Genomic DNA, 19,801 nt, shown 5'->3' on the forward strand with positions numbered 1-19,801 from the left:
TTACGAACCCATTCACTTCCATTGTCCATGGACACCTTCCCGTATATTTACGGGAAAGTGTACGTGCCTTAGAATCCTTCCGTAAAAAATGGGACGTCCTATTATTTTTTTTTATGGACCGTGCTTCCATACTTTATAATCGGAGCACGGTCCGCAAATGCGGACGGGCATGGTCATGTGCATGGGGCCTAACTAAAGGCTCCATTATGTACATATATGTCATGGGGATTGCGTGGGCACAGGAGCTGTGCACGTGCGATCAGCAGGAACCTGGCTGTGAATGGCAGTCGGACTCCTGCTGTAACAGCCAGGATCAGAGAATCCTCTGATCCCGGCCTTTTAACCCCTTAAATGCTGCGGTCAACAGTGACCGGGGCAAATAAGTAGTTTAACGGACGGAAAGGGCTCCTTCTGTCTGCCCATCGGCACTCCGCAATGCATTGTGGGGAGCTGATGGGCTACTTAAACAACAAAAAAAAAAAGACAGAACTGCTGTTTTTGGTCACCTTACCTTTCAAACAAAAATTGACCCACGGCATAAAGTTAACAATTAATTTTTACCGAAGGGTGAACTCTGTAAAAGTTAAACTCAAAAACAATGGAGGAATTGCAGGTTTTTTTTCCCATTCTCCCGCGCAAAATGATTTTTAGAAGTTTTTCGGTGTGTTAAAAGGTACTATTAAAAATGATAATTTGTCCTGCAAAAAAACGGAGACGGAAAAATAAAAAGGTTATTTCTCTCAGAAGGCTGGAAGAAAAAAACCAAATATCTATCCCGTATGTTTTGGACTGTAGGACTATAATGCCAATATCTTGCATCACTGGGTGGTATTGTGGTGGAGCACCAGAAGATTACAGCACAATTTTTAGAACAAAAAGTGTGTCTACTAGTTCGAAAAATACATTGTGTGTATGTAAATATAAAAAAATCATTAAAAATTATATATTATAAAAAAAAAAATTCTCCCCATCGCCCCCAAGACGTTATTCATAAAAGTGGTTCAATAAATTATGTTCCCCAAAATGGGACCAATAAAAACTAGAACTCGTCCTGCAAAAAAACAAGTCGTCATGCCGATAGAATAATAATAAAACGTTATGATCTCGGAATATGGCGCCACAACTTTATTTTTTGCTTTTCATAAGCCTGTTTATATTGTGCATGCATCTATGGATTATATTATACATGGGTTCTCATTTATTCCCTCTGTTTTTTAGAGATTTAAAACCAGAAAATATTCTCTTAGATGACGATGGTAAGTAGCACTCACTGGATATTATCATATCATTTAGTAGTAAATGTACCGCTATTGATGGCATGAGCCTCTATGGTTCTTCCTTCTCTATTGGGCATCAGTTTTCTGTTGTGACCTAAATAAATTTGTGTCGGCTGTTGAGCTGGTTTTATGCACAAAAAGATGTAGAACAAAAACAAAGAGCTGTGTGTCTCCATGATTGGGATCTTCTCCACTGTGCTAAATTGTAATGATGCAGCATTTAGGCTGGAATCACAAATGCCGTTTTCGTGGCCGTTTTTGTTGCTGTTTTTTGAGCTGAATGCAGGAGTGCTGACAAAAGACAAGAGAAATGTTAGGCCCCGTGCACACAACCGTGCACAAAACCGTGGACGTGTTACGGTCCGCGGTTTTACGGACCCATTCAGTTCTATTGGCCGTGGACCCTTTTCCATATCGCTACGGATGGGTATCCGTGCCGGGAATTATGGAGCATGGCCGTGTTTTATGGGCCGTGCTCCCATGCTTTGTATGGGAGCATGGGCCGAAAATGCAAACGGCCGTCAGCAGATAGCCGTGCCCACAATCGTGCGCCGCGATTACGGGCACGGTCGTGTATGTGGGGCCTAAGGCCCCATGCACATGAACGTGCTTTTGCGGCCGCAATTCCCCCGAAAATCCACGAGAGAATTGCGGCCCCATTCATTGTTATGGGGCCATGCACACGACCGTGGTTTCCACGGTCCGTGCATGGCCCAGGAGCCCGGACTGCAGAAAGAACGGGCATGTCTTATTACGGCCGTGTTCTGCGGTCCAGACTCATAGTAAATAATGGCGGTGGCCATGTGCACGGCCCGCGATTGACACTCTGCCCCCGGCCGACCTGAAAATCACGGCCGTGCACATGGCTACGGTCATGTGCATGAGGCCTTAGGCCCCATGCACACGACCGTATTTTCATCCGTCCGTAAATACGGATCAGTAGTCATCCGCAACTCATCCTCATCCTCATATACAGAACAGTATCTGCAAATACATTCCGTAGTGCATCCGTATATACGGATCCGCAAAAAGAAAAAAAACACAAATGATGTGCAACATCTGCAAACCTGCCGGTGCCTAGCAACGCTTCTGTAATTACGGACAGCTACGGGTGCTCATCCGTAGCTGCCCGTAATTACGGAAGCGCCCATAGACTTCTTTGGGGAGTCTGTGCCGTAATTACGAACAAGTATAGTACATGTTCTATATTTTACTGCTCATTTCTATGCATCGGAAACCCATCCATAAAAATATGGAAAGTTGTTCGTAGCCCATAGAAATTAATGGGTCTGTAATTACGGATGAAAAGTGCGGCCGTGTGCATGGGGCCTCAGTCTTTCCTTTATACTTCCTTCTTTTTGGATCCACTCCTGACTATGGCACAAAAAACTGCCGCGAAAACTGCCTATGAGTCTATACCCATGTGGTGGTTATGCGTGGTTTTTACTGCAATTCGATTCATTTTTTTTTATGTGGTTGTGCGACCGCAATCCAAGTGGCAAAAAAAAAAGACCTGAAAACGGCGTTTTTTTTTTCTTAAATACAATTCTAACTGTGCCTTAATTGCGACGTGTGAAGGCCAGGATCACGCACGCAGTTTTTGGTTCACTACTTTGGTAAAAAAAAAAAAAAAAGAGAACACAAAAGAAAGGAGATGCATCAGTTTCTTCTTTATAACTTTCCATCCTCTAGTATCCACTTCTGTCTTGGTACAGAAAACGGAGCAAAAAAAACGCCACAAAAACGGCCTTAAAATTGCGTGCGTGTGATACCGGCCTTAGGGTATGTTCCCACGAGCAGGATACACTGCGGAATTTCAGTAACTGAATTCTGTGTGTCAATTCTGCAGCATTTACAGTAGCAGCAGAGTGGATGAGATTTCTGTAAATCTCGGCCACACTCTGCGGATAAAAACGCAGAAAAGTTGTGTCGGAAAGTGATCTACCGTGCGGCTTTAAAATCCACATGTCAATTTATGCTACGTATTCTTAGCAGAGATGCTACGTTTTTGGGCCAAAGACTTGAATGGGGAGATAAATTCTGCAGTAAAATACGCAAGTTGAGTTTTGTTGTGGTTTGTAAAGTATTTGCGTAGCGGAAATGCTGTTAAAACCGCTGAAAATCTGCAGGTGCACATACGGTTTTCTACAATTAACGCTTTACACTAAATCCGCAGGTGAAGGCGCTACGGAAAAGCCATAGGGATTTCCACAGCTACATTGCGTTTCCGGAGCAATGTGTACAGGAAAAACTCACTAATTGGTGCGGATTTCTGTGACAGTACTCACCTCAACACTCCTCTTCTCCCGTCCGGCACCCTCATCACTCCAGTGCCACTCATACAATGTAATGACGCCGGGCAGCGCCAGTACTAATGCTGCACATCTCTAATGACGTTATAGTTCTGCATCACATATAAAAGGCCCTGACACTGCTCCGCATCAGGACCTTGTACGAGCGGCGCTGGAGTGGAGAAGAGGTGAGGTGAGATCATGGGTTGGGAGGGGAGGAGGAATGCATGGCCGCGGTTGTCTCACCACAATTATGGCGCACAATCCCGGTTGAAACATGCGACACATTTATTAAGAGGCTTTTGCCTTATTCCCATATTCACTGTGAGAGCCTCTTAATGTTTGACACCTATTAACTCCTTCATAGTTAAGAAGCCCTCACATTGAATATGGATTCCTAGGAGAGTGGGCGGGCAGTCGGGGGTTTACACACTGCGGCTGTGATGCTGGAGGATCTGCCGCCTCTATGTGCCAGGTTTACCGCTCCATCTGCTGGCACTGGTCATCTGAAACCAGAGGTTCACCCTATTTAGGATTTTCTAATTGAAAGAGAAGTAATAAAAATAATTCCCTTTTATTACTGTAAATTCCATTACATTATAGGAGTGATTTATTACTTGTACTGCATTCCAGATCTATTAGTGGATTTTTGTGTCTATTCAGTAGCTTTTTATATAAGGCATCATGTGTGTAGGTTTATCAGTCTCTTAGGCTGTGACTAATAACTCCTCACCAGACGGGTCCATCCATGAATACGTCTTCTGTTCAGAGCCGCGTCCGCAGGAGATATGGCATAAAACCGAGAACCGATGAGGCTGATTTCATGCCTGGTCACATGGTTGAGGGTTGTGACTGGTTTATGGAAGGCCAGAAGTGCCTGCACGTTACAGTATCAATGCAGGGAATGGAAGAGCCTAACACGAGATGAGGAGATCCCATGGGTCAGAGGAGTGCCGTGCCCCTTTTGTTTGGAGTGGGTCACATGGCACAACTCCCACCGATGGCATCTTCTGACGTAGCTCGGTGACGGAGATCAGAAGACATTTAAATGTGAACCCTGAAACTTCACAAAAACTGGAGCTAGTAATATCCAGTAAATAAAGCCTCATCGGTGTATAATGAAAAGTTCTTGAGTTACTCACCATTTTCATTATCTGTTTGCTGTTACCATTTCAAGATCTCTGCTTACGGTCAGAGAATGGAACGATTAATTGTTTACTTCTAGGGACTGATGACCTGTCCTGATTGTATCCAGTTAATATACAGGGGCAGAGCTCGTTACAGTGTATCAGCGTGTCAGCTGGACCTGAACTGGTTGTCAGCTGGACCTGAACTGGTTGTCAGCTGGACCTGAACTGGTTGTCAGCTGGACCTGAACTGGTTGTCCGCCTCTGGATGTAAACAATGAATTGAATCACAAAGTATATTAGAAAGTTACATGATGTTAAATTACACAATGCATAGTCTTTACGTTAAAACTAGAAAACTCCCTTTAAACTTTAATTCAAAGGGTAAAAACTTCCGACATGTCAGAATTTTTGTTCGGTGGGGGTCTTGGAGCTGTGACCCAGAAATGCTCTGCTGTGCTCTGTGCCCCTTTTAGCTTTGATCGACTGATCCTAGGAGAGGTGGGGTTGGCAATGTATGGGCCAAATGCTTTGTAAGAGCCTGTATACCGCCCTGCTTGGTTCTCTCAGGATAGCCAAATAAAGCTGCCCAGCTGAGTGTTTCTACCTATCTGTCAAAGCGATCAGTGGAGGTCTCGACACCTGGGACCCCATTGTTTAAACCTCTGACATGTCACTATAACACTTTTCCCGAGTCTTTGGAAATGGCGGGTACCCTTTAAATTATTTAGGTACGTGATGAATTGGACTTAACCGCCACCTTGTGGTGGAGTTTTAGAAGTGTTTTGTTCTGCAAAAAAAAGATATATCTTTTTTTTTTTTTTTTTAAGCTACATTTTTTTTTTGTTTTGTTCTGTAAACGTTCTTCGAATTTTGAGAGTGGATTTTTAAGATGCTCTTAAAAGGCAAGGCTTTATTTCTACAGATACCTGAGTGTTCACTTCATGACTTAAGGCCTGTTCACATCGCCGCTACCCTTCCGTTGTGGGGTTCCGTCTGAGGTTTCCGTCGGGTTAACCCCCTCAACGGAAAGGCAAACGGAAACGTTCTTGACGGAACCAATAGCGCTATTGATTCAGTCAAAACGATGGAACCCTGTCACAACGATGACAGACGGATACCATTAGCTAGGTTTCCGTCACCATTGAGTTCAATGCTGAGGGTTCTGTTTGCTTTCCGATGAGGGGTTAGCCCGACGGAAACCTCAGATGGAACCCCTCAATGGAACATAGACGGTGATGTGAACACAGCCTTACTGACTAGCAGCTTTGTAAGAATCACATTGTGTAGTATGAAGAGTTTCATGGACCGTTATTGCTAGGGGGTGGCGCCTCCCTTGAATTTGATCAGCATGAAATAGAGACCACCCTTGTTTGGCAATAGACATGCAGGCTTGGCCTACTTGATATTAGGTTCAGGATCTGTGATGGGACTTGGATCTCACACTGTGTAATGCCTAGCGCAATTCCTGTGTCGTGCACCGCCACTCAGTCACGGCACTAGGCATAATGTGTTTTCTAAATATTGGTTGAGGGTAGGGAGTTCTGTGGGAAATAAGGTTTTATTTCACCTCCAGTGGAAGTCCAAGTTATAAATGATTGACCAGGGCCAACTAAATGGGGTCCAGATATGGCGAGCTGTTTGCAGAGTCCGTACACCGTAAAGCTGTCCCTGCCAAGACCGACCAAACAACACCACATATCTGATCTTCCTGGACCCCTGTGAACTTTCCACATTTGCAAAACAAATTCCAAAGTACATAGAAATTTCATAGACCGTAGCAATTCATGAAGATCACGATGATTCCTGTAAGGGTAAAATAAGAGTATTCATCATCTGTTAATGCTGCCAACATTTAATTGGTTTTGCGTCTGCGATGGGTGGACGCTGCTTACGCTGGTCTTTTTAAGGTCAGCCCCTGTCTGTAATTTACTAGCAAAACCCATCATCAGCTCAGCGGTGCAGACCGGAATCCCATTCATAGTTCTTTTTTATGACATCAGTTTTCATAGGGCATTGAGTCAAGTAAATAAGCCAGTGTGTTCCGGAAAAGCAGGCGAATCTATGTTATTATTGCTTGATAGGAAATCCGTCGCATCCTCTGTGAAACTACTATTGTCCACTGTAGTAAACATACCTGTGACTTCTCTAGAGCTGCACTTATACTCTCTCTCAGGGTGTATTTGAGGACATGACGTCATCACAGCATGCCAATTACTCTTAGGCCTCCACATCATGTTAATTGCACGACATTTGACGTATACGTCCGTAAAAGCTTCCGTCGTATACCTTAAACGTAGGCTCTGGCAGATGCCTAACATTGACAATCGTCACCGTAGACTATAATAGTATCCTTTAAATGGATATGTCGTGAACTGGGGTTATGAGAGTTCATGACGTATACGTTAAATGGATACCATCAAAGTCTATGGGTGACGGATGCCACTGTTGGGCATCCGTTTAAAGAGTAGCTAAATGTTGAACAAACTTCTGACATATAGTGACATCTCAGAAGTTTTGATCGGTGAAGGTCCGAGCACTGAGACCCCCACCGATCGCTAAAACAAAACAGCAGTTGCGCTCGTGTGAGCGCCGAGCCGCTTAGTTTCTGTTCGGCTTTTCTCGGAAAGCAGATTGTAGCGGTGTACGGGCTCGTAGACTTTCTATTAAGTACATACACAAACTGCTCGGCTTTCTGAGAAAAGCCAAACAGAAAGCAAGTGGCTCAACACTTACCCGAGCGCTTCTGCCGCTTCGTTTTAGCGATCGGTTTGGGTCTCAGTGCCCTTAGTTCCAGCAATCAAAACATCTAAAATGTCACTATGAAATGTCAGAAGTTTGAACGTTTAGTTATCCTTTAAACCCTTCCCTCTTTGGCCACTTTAGACAGAGCCTCATTTTTCGAATCTGACATGTTTCACTTTATGTGGTAATAACTCCGGAATGCTTTCACCTATCCAAGCGATTCTGAGATTGTTCTCGTGACACATTGGACTTGTTACTGGCAAAGTTTGCTCGATACATTCAGTATTTGATTGTGAAAAACACCAAAATGTAGCGAAAAATTGCAAAAATGTGCATTTTTCTAAATTTAAATGTATCTGCTTGTAAGACAGGCAATTATACCACACAAAATTGTTGCTAATTAACATCCCCCATATGTCTACTTTAGATTGGCATCGGTTTTTTTTAACTGCCTTTTATTTTTCTAGACCGCTACAAGGCTTAGAACTTTAGCAGCAATTTCTTACATTTTCAAGAAAATTTCAAAAGGCTATTTTTACCGGGGGCCAGTTCAGATGTGAAGGGGGTTTAAGGGCCTTATATATTAGAAACCCCCAATAAGTCACCCCATTTTAAAAACTCAAAGTATTCAAAACCACAATTAGAAAGTTTCTTAACCCTTTAGACGTTTCACAGGAATTAAAGCAAAGTAGAGGTGAAATTTACAAATTTTCATTTTATTTTGCAAAAATTCATTTTGAATAAAAAAAATTATAACACAAAGTTTTACCAGAGAAATGAAACTCAATATTTATTGCCCTGATTCTGCAATTTTAGGAAATATCCCACATGTGGCCCTAGTGTGGTAATGGACTGAAGTACCGGCCTCAGAAGCAAAGGAACACCTAGTGGATTTTAGTGCCCTCTTTTTATTAGAATATATTTTGGGCACCATGTCAGATTTGAAGGGCTCTTGCGATGCCAAAACAGGGGAAATCCCCCCAAAGTGACCCCATTTTGCAAACTACACCCATTGAGGAAATTATCTAGGGGTATAGTGAGCATTTTGACCACACAGGTTTTTTGCAGCAATTATTGGAATTTGCAAAGCCCCTGTGGAGACAGTTGTAAACTGTGGAAACCCCCCAGAAGTGACCCCATTGTGGAAACTGCACCCCTCAAGGTATTCACCTAGGGGTGTAGTGAGCATGTTAACTCTGCAGGTGTTCTGCAGAAATTAGTGTGCACTCGATGTTGCAGTGTGAACATTTTATTTTTTATATAGATCTGCCAATATGTGGTGCCCGGCTTGTGCCACCATAACAAGACAGCTCTCTAATTATTATGCTGTGTTTCCCGGTTTTAGAATCACCCTACATGTGGCCCTAATGTTTTGCCTGGACATTCGACCAGGCTCAGGAGAGAAAGAGTACCGTACGAAATTGAGGCCTAATTTGGCGACTTACAAAGTATTGGTTCACAATTGCAGAGGCTCAGATGTGAAATAATAAAAGAAACCCCTGAGAAGTGACCCCATTTTGGAAACTACATCCCTCAAGGCATTTATTAAGGGGTGTAGTGAGCATTTTCACCCCACAGGTCTTTTCCATAAATTATTGCGCTGCGGATGGTGCAAAGTAAAAATCTAAATTTGTCCCTAGATATGCCATTTCAGTGGCAAATATGTCATGCCCAGCTTATGCTACTGGAGAGACACACCCCAAAAATTGTTAAAAGGGTTCTCCCGGGTATGACGACGCCATATATGTGGAAGGAAACTGCTGTTTGGGCACACTGTAGGGTTCAGAAGGAAGGGAGCGCCATTTGGCTTTTGCATCGTGGATTTTGCTTGGTAGTAGTTTTGTTTGGAGTATTGCTGGTATTTCAGTTTGTAATGTGGGGGTACATGTAAGCCGGGCAAAGTACATCAGGGGCATTGTCAGGTGATATAATAATGAGTAAAAAAATAAAAAATAAATAATCCATAGATATTTTGCTGTGAAGCAATCCTTTCTGCACAGGCCGGTGTCGCACTGATAAATGGTCGTTTCTTCTCCCCCTTTTGGTCCACACTCCGCACCTTTGCAGTTTGGAGAATTTTGCTGGGAAGTGTTGTCCTTGTATAATACGGGCGCCCTCGCTTCCAGCAGATAGGTTTGGGCCCTACTGTTCCTGGTTCCCTCATTTTAGGTCCTTGATAATTCGCCTCTTGAAGCAGAAGAAATGTTCCCCTCGGACCTGCACAGTTGCATATTTTTTCTTTCCTGGCTTGTTGGAGCCTTAACTAATTACATTTTTCATAGACGTAGCGGTATGAGGACGGATTTTTGCGGGACGAGCTGTAGTTTTTATTCGTACCATTTTGGTGTACATGGAACTTTTTGATCACTTACCCTATTTTTTGGGAGGCCAGGTGATCAAAAAACTGCAGTTCTGGCATAGTTTTTTTTAGTTGTTTTTTTTTTTACAGCGGTCACCATGCATTATAAATGTCATGTTACCTTTATTCTGCGGGTCAATCTGATTCCGCTGCTACCAAATTTATAGCACTTTTTTATGTTTTACAACATTTTGCACAAAAAAATTACATTTGTAAAAAGACTGTATTTTTTATGTCGCCAAGTTGTGAGAACCATAAAGTTTTAATTTTTTAGTCGACAGAGCTGTATGAGGGCTTGTTTTTTGTGAGACGAGCTATAGTTTTTATAGGTACCATTTTTGGATACATGCGACTTTTTGATCCCTTATTATTCCAATATTTGTAGGGCAAAGTGACCAACGAACAGAAATACTGGTATCGTTTTTTTCTTTACGCCGTTCACCGGGTGCATAATATTTTTATAGTTCAGGCCGTTACGGTCGCGGCGATATCAAATATGTTTTTTTTTCTTTTTTTTCAATGATAAAGGACTTGATAAGGGAAAAGGGCGATTGTGTTTTATTTTATTACTTGAAACCTTTATTATATGTTTTTTAAAAAAGAATTCCACTTTTTTTCCCCCACTTTTTTATACTTTTTCTAAGTCCCACTAGGGGACTTGAATGTCCAACTGTCTGTTCTTTTTTTTTTTTTTTTCTAATACATTGCGCTACCTGTGTAGTTTAATGTATAAGATCTGTCAGTTATTCACTGACAGCAAGCCGATTATGCTTTGCCACCCTGCGGGGCCCAATCGGCTTCCGTAATGGCAGAGCGGGAGGCCATTGTTAGGCCTTCTGTTGCTATAGCAACAGTTGGCAGCCCTGATTGCATGGCAGGGATGCCGATCTGCTAGCAACCTCTAAGATGCAGCGATCGCTTTCGATCGCTTCATCTAGGGTTAATGCAGTGATCGGAGCTAGCTCCGATTCCTGCCGTTACAGGTGGATGTCAGCTGTAATATACAGCTGACATCCACCACTGATGATGCCGACTCAGCTCCTGAGCCGGCGCCATCTTGCGGTCGGCTACGGAAGCCTTTCAGGCCCCCCGCCTCTGGACAGGGCCTGAACGGCTTCTGTGCTAGGCAGACCGGGAGGCCAGTATTAGGCCTCTGGTTGCCATTGCAGCCACCGGAACCCTGGCAATTTCATTGCAGCTCATCGGCACCCCAGCAAATACCTTAAATTAAGCGATCACTGTTAACCGCTGCATTTAAGGGGTTAATGGCGGGGATGGAAGCCAATTTCGGTCCCCGCCATTACAGCTGGTTGTCAGCTGTAATACGCCGCTGACATCCGGCGATGATGGCACTGACTCAGCTTCTGAGCCAGTGCCAAGCATTTGGCGTATGGATACAGCAAATTTCGGGAAGCGTTGGCTTTCCATGACGTATACGTACGACAAATGTCGGGAAGGGGTTTAAACATACCTGTCATCCATAAACTATAATGGTACCCGTTTACCATATATGACAGGAAAATATATAAAAAATCCCATGACGTATCCGTTAAACATATGACTTTAAAGAGGCTCTGTCACCAGATTTTGCTACCCCTATCTGCTATTGCAGCAGATCGGCGCTGCAATGTAGATTACAGTAACGCTTTTATTTTTAAAAAACGAGCATTTTTGGCCAAGTTATGACCATTTTCGTATTTATGCAAATGAGGCTTGCAAAAGTACAACTGGGCGTGTTGAAAAGTAAAAGTACAAGTGGGCGTGTATTATGTGCGTACATCGGGGCGTTTTTACTACTATTACTAGCTGGGCGTTTCTAATCCAGCCTTTTCTCTCAAGTTGTTAAATATTCTGTTCATCATGTGTTAATTATATCTGATTCTGGAAAGGTTGCGGGACAACAATATAGCCACAGTTACACCTCTCACGGGTTGTCACCCAGCTTTCCTAGTGTCCTGAAACGCATACTCTCTTCGCATGGTGGATGAGTGAGGACACCACCCAGGGGCAGGTTAATGATTGGGCCGCAGAACTACAAATCCCCGTGCGCACATCAGCATACATGGATTTGTGGGAAAGGGGCGCCGAACAGAATATTTGACTCTGTCCCTGCGCTGCCTTGACTATGCAGCATGCTTAGAGGGGTTCTCTATTTGTGGGGGAAGGGAAATTAATTCTCTTAGGTCAGATAAGACGATGGATGCTGTGTTACATGATATTTGGTTGAGATACAGAATATAATATTTTAATGTATTTAATTTAATTAGAAAACGCATGTTCTACTCCATTTACTAAGATTGAAGGATATCTAGTGTTACATAATGGTTAACATTAGCAGAAACGCTGAGGATTTATTGTCCATGTTTCTTTTCCCCTGCACAGGTCACATCCGAATCTCAGATTTGGGGTTGGCTATCAAAATTCCAGATGGTGAGAGTATCCGAGGAAGAGTAGGAACTGTGGGTTACATGGGTACGTATCTACACCAGCAGTTCTATGCCCAATCTCTGGTAGATAAGACTGTGGCTGACAGGCCGCTCTTCCATCTTTTATTTGTTTTAGCTCCTGAAGTTATTAAGAATGAGAGATATACGTTTAGCCCCGATTGGTGGGGGCTGGGCTGTCTCCTATACGAGATGATCGAGGGACAGTCTCCGTTTCGTGCACGGAAGGAACGGGTGAAAAGGGAAGAGGTGGAAAAACGAGTTCAAGAAGAACAAGAGTCATATTCTGATAAGTTCACAGAAGACGCAAAGTCTATATGTAAGATGGTAAGTGATTCATTTGTGCGGAATTGCTGCACTGCCCATATGGACTATTAAATGTTAGAGGGCTTTTGTGTATGTTTTAGTAAATAATTGCATTTCCCATAAAATAACAATTCTGCAGCATCTTTTCCTAGAATTCTTCATTGTATCATTCCTCTGTAATTCCTCCTGGAAATATACATTGTTCAGCCATAACTGACAGGTGAAGCGAGTAACATTGATTATCTGGTTACAAAGGTGCCTGTCATGGGGGGGGGGGGGGGGGAGATATATTAGGTGGCAAGTGTACAGTCAGTTCTTGAAGATGATGTGTTTGAAGCAGGAGAATTGTGAGGATCTGAGCGACTTTAAAGCGGCTCTGTCACCACATTATACGTGCCCTATCTCCTACATAAGGAGATGGGCGCTGTAATGTAGGTGACAGTAATGCTTTTTATTTAAAAAAAACTATCTATTTTTACCACTTTATTAGCGATTTTAGATTTATGCTAATGAGTTGCTTAATGCCCAAGTGGGCGTGTTTTTACTTTAGACCAAGTGGGCGTTTGTACAGGGGAGTGTATGACGCTGACCAATCAGCATCATGCACTCCTCTCCATTCATTTAGTCAGCGCATAGGGATCCTGCTAGATCCTTATGTGCTGTCTTATACTTACACATTAACAATACTGAAGTGTTTAGACAGTGAATAGACATTCCACGGGATGTCTATTCACAATCTCTGCACTTCGTTACTCTGTCTGTGGTAGTTACAGCAGAGGAAGCGTGATCTCGCGAGATCTCGCTGTAAATGACAGGTTACAACGAGATTACGCTTCCTCTGCTGTAACTAACAGAAACAGTAACGAAGTGCAGAGATTGTGAATAGACATCCCGTGGAATGTCTATTCACTGTCTAAACACTTCAGTATTGTTAATGTGTTAGTATAAGACAGCACATAGCGATCTAACAGTTGCATTAAGCAACTCATTAGCATAAATCTAAAATCGCTAATAAAGTGGTAAAAATGGATCGTTTTTTTTAAATAAAAAGCACTGCTGTCATCTACATTATAGCGCCGATCTCCTTATGTAGGAGACAGGGCACTTATAATGTGGTGACAGAGCCTCTTTAACAAGGGAAAATTGTGATGGGCAGATGACTGGGTCATAGCCTCTCCAAAACGGCAGGACTTGTGGCGTGTTACCCGTATACAGTGGGTAGTACCTACCAAACGTGATCCAAGGAAAGACAACCGGTGAACCAGCGTCAGGATCATAGGCGCCCAAGACTCATTAATGTGCGTGGGGAGTGAAGGTTAGCCAGTTTGGTCCGATCACACAGAGGAGCTACTGTAGCACAAATTGCTGAAAATGTTACTCCTGGCTATATAAGAAAAGTGTCAGAACTCACAGTGCATCACAGCTCGCTGCAGACCGGTCAGAGTGCCCTCGCTGACCCCTGTCCACCACCGAAATGGCCTACAACAGGACCATGGAGCAATGGAAGAAGACCGCCTGGTCTGATGAATCACGTAGCATTTTACATTATGTGAATGGCCGGGTGCGTGTGCGTCGCTTACCTGGAGAAGAGATGGCACCAGGATGCTCTATGGGAAGAAGACAAGTCAGCGGAGACTGTGTTATTCTCTGTGCAATGTTTTGCTAGGAATCCTTGGGTCCTTGTGGATGTTACTTTGACATGTACCTGCAATAAACTTCAATTTGACAGCACCGTTTAAAGGCGTCCTCGCCATTCCCTTTTTTCAAAATGGTGTGACCCTACACAGTTTGTCATTGCCAGCACTGATTGGACCGTGTCTGTGTAGGGACAAGCCTTTTTAATTGCCCCGGCCACCAATTTTTGTCTGTTTTACCCTAGCCCTATCTGCTCTTGTGCCTTCACTAAACATGTTTGTACCTGGGTGATTATCATCAATGCTGTCTAAAGCTGAGGGAGATGTGTAAGACTAAGATGTGGTCCTTGTTCACGATGCTATAGCGATATACAGTACACAGTGTACACATATGGCATCGCTATGCACAGGAGAATTAGAGGATTTCTGTTTTTGCTTTTTTTTATTAAATATTAATTATTCACAGCCTGAAAAAGTGAGGGCATTTATATATATAATATGTGTGTGTGTTTATTTTTCCCTTAATAAAACCTACAGAAATAAAGGATATCCTCTCCAATTTAAAATAAGAAAGCCCTATGTGCCTATGAAAAAAAAATGGGGGTAGACTAAGAAATACACCCCTGGTCGTAAAAGTGTTAATGTATATTTATAGCGGCAGTATGTCAGGTTTTCTGATACACTGCTCCAAATCCCCTGCATATAGTTAAAACCTCAAAAAAGCAGGCTGCCTGAAGCCACCGCTAGAGAGAGTACACTGCATACTGTCACACATTGAATAGCACAGTATGCAGTAAGCTCCCTTGGCAGCTGCAGGCAGTCTGATTTTTATGTTTTAAATGTATGTCAATTGGATTAAAAAAACCGATTCACTTTAAAGAGGCTCTGTCACCACATTATAAGTGCCCTGTCTCCTACATAAGGAGATGGGCGCTGTAATGTAGGTGACAGTGATGCTTTTTATTAAAAAAAACTATCTTTTTTTCACAACGTTAGGAGCGATTTTGGTTTATGCTAATGAGCTTTCTTAATGCCCAAGTGGGCGTACTTTTACTTTTGACCAAGTGGGCGTTGTACAGAGGAGTGTATGATGCTGACCAATCAGCATCATGCACTCCTCTCCATTCATTTACACTGCACTAGCGATATAGTTATATCACTATGTGCAGCTACATACACAAGCCCTAACATTACTACAGTGTCCTGATAATGAATACACATGAAATCCAGCCTGGACGTCATGTGTACTTAGAATCCTGACACTTCTGACTCTTTTTTTTGTGAGATTCCAGAAACGGATACGAAATCTCGTGAGATCACGGAGCTAAACGAGATTTGGTTTCACTTGCCGGAATCTCACAAAAAAAGAGTCAGAAGTGTCAGGATTCTGAGTACACATGACGTCCAGGCTGGATTTCATGTGTATTCATTACCAGGACACTGTAGTAATGTTAGGGCTTGTGTATGAGGCTGCACATAGTGATATATCTATATCGCTAGTGCAGTGTAAATGAATGGAGAGGAGTGCATGATGCCGATTGGTCAGCGTCATGCACTCCTCTGTACAACGCCCATTTGGTCGAAAGTAAAAGTACGCCCACTTGGGCATTAAGAAAGCTCATTAGCATAAACCAAAATCGCTCCTAACTTTGTGAAAAAAGATCGTTTTTTTTAAATAAAAAGCATTACTGTCACCTACATTACAGCGCCGATCTCCTTATGTAGGAGATAGGGCACTTATCATGTGGTGACAGAGCCTCTTTAAGCATTTGATTTTAAAGAAGTCCCAATCTGATGTTCTGTTCTTCATAGCTATTAGCCAAAGACCCAAAGCAGAGGCTGGGGTGCAGTGAACAGCGGGCCAGCCAAGTGAAGCAGCATCCGTTTCTCAGGAACATCAACTTCAAGAGGCTGGAAGCTGGAATGATGAAGCCGTCCTTTGTGCCAGACGTATGTATCTTATATGATTATCTCTTAATACCTAGGGGAATAAGGTGATTTCATGATTTTTGTGATTGTTAAGAATTGAGATTGCAATTGTATAGTCGGCCAACAGTCCAATGTGCAATCGAACTGCTCCAGCATGTCTCATGCTGGATCATTGGAACTTTACTGTATAATTTGGATTCCAATATTTCAGTCTGAAATCGCTAAAAGTGTTTTTGTTTTTTTTACCCCTCGTTAGCCCCGGGCGGTGTATTGCAAGGATGTGCTGGACATTGAACAGTTTTCGACAGTTAAAGGGGTCAACTTGGATAAAACAGATAATGACTTCTATGCCAAGTTTTCCGCTGGCTGTGTGTCAATCCCCTGGCAAAATGAGGTGAGTGGTTTTCACATTCCTTTTTGAAATGAGTCGCACTTCAGTCACAGCCATTCATCTTATTGGTGACCCCGACCCATCACATATTGATGGCCTATCCTGAGGGAACCGGTCCCGTTGAAAATGCGGTTTGATCTATGGGTAGCATGTTATAGAGTAGGAGGAGCTGAGCAGATTGATATAACGTTTTGTGGGAAAATTTTCAGTATAACCTGTAATTTATTGATCCTAACCGCTGCTCATTCTGGGCTTAGAAGTCCAGTGGGCGGTCCTTCTTAATTGAGAGCCTGCTCTGTATGAGTTTGCATACAAATATAGCAGTCAATCACCAATTCGGACCACCCACTAGACTCCCAAGCCCAATAATGAGCAGAGGTTTCAATCAATAAATTAGTTATACATATAAGTTATACTGAATTTTTTTCCACAAAAATATAGTAATCTACTCGGCTCCTCCTGCACTATTACACGAGGCCTTCAAATTGGACCACATTTTAAACGTGACGGGTTCCCTTAATTTTTTAATTACAAATTTTTTTCCTGATAAATTTCAGACTATATCTTTATAGGGGGTCAGAGCTCTGTTTTTCTCAAAATAACTCCATATTCCCTGTATAAGCATAAAGTTAAATAAAAAAATTCTGTCTTTCTGCAGCCACCACTAGAGGGGGCTAAGTGGATACAGAATTATTGTGGGGTTCAATAAGAGCTGTACGAATCTGTATGGAGGGAGCTCCCCCTAGTGGTGGCTGCAGGCTGCTATAGTTTTTTCATTAAAAAAGAGGGGCTATGGGGGGTGGGGTGGCCAACTGCAGACATGGACGACCGCATGATTTAGGAGCTCCGTATCCAGCTGAGTTTTTCCACCTATTATCCTGCTGACATTACCGCAAAAATTCCTCTACGGTCTGACAGACGTCGCCGTCGACAAGAAGCTATTGAGATGAACCGAATACGCCAATCCTTGGCAGCTGAAAGCGTTCTCGCGCGCTACTCCCCAAGATGGCGCCCGAGACTTTGTATCATCACTCACTCCCTCTTCAGAGGGAGAGCAATTTGACCCACCGTCTGATGCAGAGCCTGTACTCACCCTAGCGCAAGTATGCTCCAAACTCCTAGATGCGATCCAGCAGTCTACATCATCCTTAACTGGGAAGATAGCGGAGGTGAAGTCTGATGTCGGCCTTCTTAGGCAGGATTTACAAAACTTGAGACCGGGTGAGAGAGATGGAAGACCACATTTCCAGTTTGGAGGACAGGACGGCGCCACATACAACGAAGCTGGCTCAACTGGAAAAGGTTTCTAATCATTGGATACAATGCGCAGCTGATTTGGAAAACCGTCTGCACCGTAACAATATAAGGATTTTGGGACTACCAGAGCGCAGTGAAGGTAGAGACCCATGTTCCTTTATTGAATCTTGTTTCAAAGAGATCTTACCTAATTCTATATTATGTAGAAAAGGGAGAAAGCCTCCAGCTCACCGGTTTCGCTGACATTTACGTAGCACCCTTAACAGCTGACAAACTTATACATAGGTCGGGCAGAAACACACGGTCTCAACTTCCTTTGCCATGATTAAGAACGCAGTGTGCGTTCGAAACGCGTATGCTCGGGTATATTCCCTGCTTACTCTTGTCTTGAGACTTCGCTCCCAGATTTTAAATATTTTTTCAATAAACATGGGAATTGTTCCTCCCTTTTAAACACTACTATTGGCGCTGGATCATCTTTCCTCTCTCCTAATTCCATATTGTCATCCTCTTATACCATTGAACGGGCACTTCGTGCGCCGGTCAGTCCCTCACTGCCTGGAGCTCCTCCGAGATCCTTGTTAGCCCGCCTTCTCAGCAGCCGAGATGCCATTTTGCAGGCTACCAGTAAGCATGGAAAGATCCGTTTCCAGAATTCTACCATACTGCGGTTTCCAGATTTTTCAGCTGCATTACAGAAAACACGGGCCTCGTTCGTGCAGGTCAAACGACTACTTCGGGAATTCCAAATCTCCTACTCAATGGCGTTTCCAGCACGTTTGAGAGTCATTCATCAGGAAAACACTATATTCATCAATAATCCGAGAAAAGGTGACGATTGTATTAACTCCATTTGTCGTTCTCCTCGTCGCTAACATATGAGACATTACGCTTCACCTGGCACTTTCAACCATCTATATTATGCTAGTTTACCTTCCTGAGAGTGTGATCGCCTAGGATTCTCAGATGAGTATATGCGTGTAAAGTATATTTGATCTTTGTCATAATGTTAGATTGACCATCCGCTAAACCAATAATTGCACTTGTGTGCAATATCTGAGCGGGTTGTTCTCTGACCATATGGGTTGTTTGAGGGATCAGTTTGACTACCCCTGATTACCTTCCTTTTCTACTCCTCATGCACCTAATTGTTGTTATAGTGTTGCTATGTATGGCTCCGAAATAATATGATAAACTGAGAATTACAAATGCCTTGTTTCTCAAACTTCTCATAAATTACATTGTAGGGGTGTGAACCGACTTGGTACTACCGAGCAGTACTCTGTGCTGTTCTTTTTCTTTTAGCGGTCTCCATTTTCGAGTTTCTGGAAAAAGTAATGCTGGTTTCATGTTTTATTATTACTCACCTATATTATCTATAAGTTATATAGGTGATCCCCCGTTTCACCAACGCTATCACACCTCTGCTGAAAAGTTATTGTGTACATTACATCAAGTAATAGTGTTTTATACCTTGCACTAGTAATTCCTACTGCTACGCAATTCTATCCCGTGTATGGTTACAGGTATAACCTATCCACTATTCGGTTAACTAGACTGTTTTGTTTTCAAGTTTGTCACTCCACTGTTGTATGATGTTAAAGTGACATGACGTTGAATGTTTTATCTGTAAATGTAAGAGGTCTGGGAGACACCCATGAGAGAACCTTAACTTTTTCATTTATCCGCAACCAAGGGCCACATATAATCTGCCTTCAGGAGACTCATCTCACACAATCTAATACCCACTGGTTAAACCGGGCATGGATTCAATGGGCAGCCCATTCCACACACAGCTCCTACTCATACTGCAACCCAGTATCCCATGGCGGGAGTGATTTGTATGGGAGACTTAAACTTTTTTTTTAAAACTTTTAAAGACAAGTGTCACGATCTCGGGGTATGTGGACCCACTGGGCCGCTCCGCCGTAGCAGAGAGGCAGCTGGCCAAGTCACAGTCAATGCACAAGTCTATACAATAAGTATGTAGTACAAAAGTACCTGAGATAGTCCAGACAATTGGCAGAGACTTTAGCATGGA

At 43.0% G+C, this 19,801-nt stretch overlaps 1 protein-coding gene across 2 annotated transcripts in view; it reads left to right on the top strand.

Moving 5' to 3' along the window:
* The window catches only part of LOC142750050 (G protein-coupled receptor kinase 5-like), a 96,256-nt gene that overhangs the window by 67,674 nt on the left and 8,781 nt on the right, over nt 1-19,801 (top strand). For both annotated transcript variants that reach the window (XM_075858806.1, XM_075858807.1), the window contains exons 10-14: nt 1,219-1,256; nt 12,182-12,271; nt 12,362-12,570; nt 15,996-16,133; nt 16,369-16,506. In XM_075858806.1, coding sequence (XP_075714921.1) covers nt 1,219-1,256; nt 12,182-12,271; nt 12,362-12,570; nt 15,996-16,133; nt 16,369-16,506 — 613 coding nt within the window. The remainder of the gene's footprint in view (nt 1-1,218; nt 1,257-12,181; nt 12,272-12,361; nt 12,571-15,995; nt 16,134-16,368; nt 16,507-19,801) is intronic.

The sequence above is a fragment of the Rhinoderma darwinii genome, chromosome 3, assembly GCF_050947455.1.
Source record: "Rhinoderma darwinii isolate aRhiDar2 chromosome 3, aRhiDar2.hap1, whole genome shotgun sequence".
Taxonomy (NCBI): domain Eukaryota; kingdom Metazoa; phylum Chordata; class Amphibia; order Anura; family Rhinodermatidae; genus Rhinoderma; species Rhinoderma darwinii.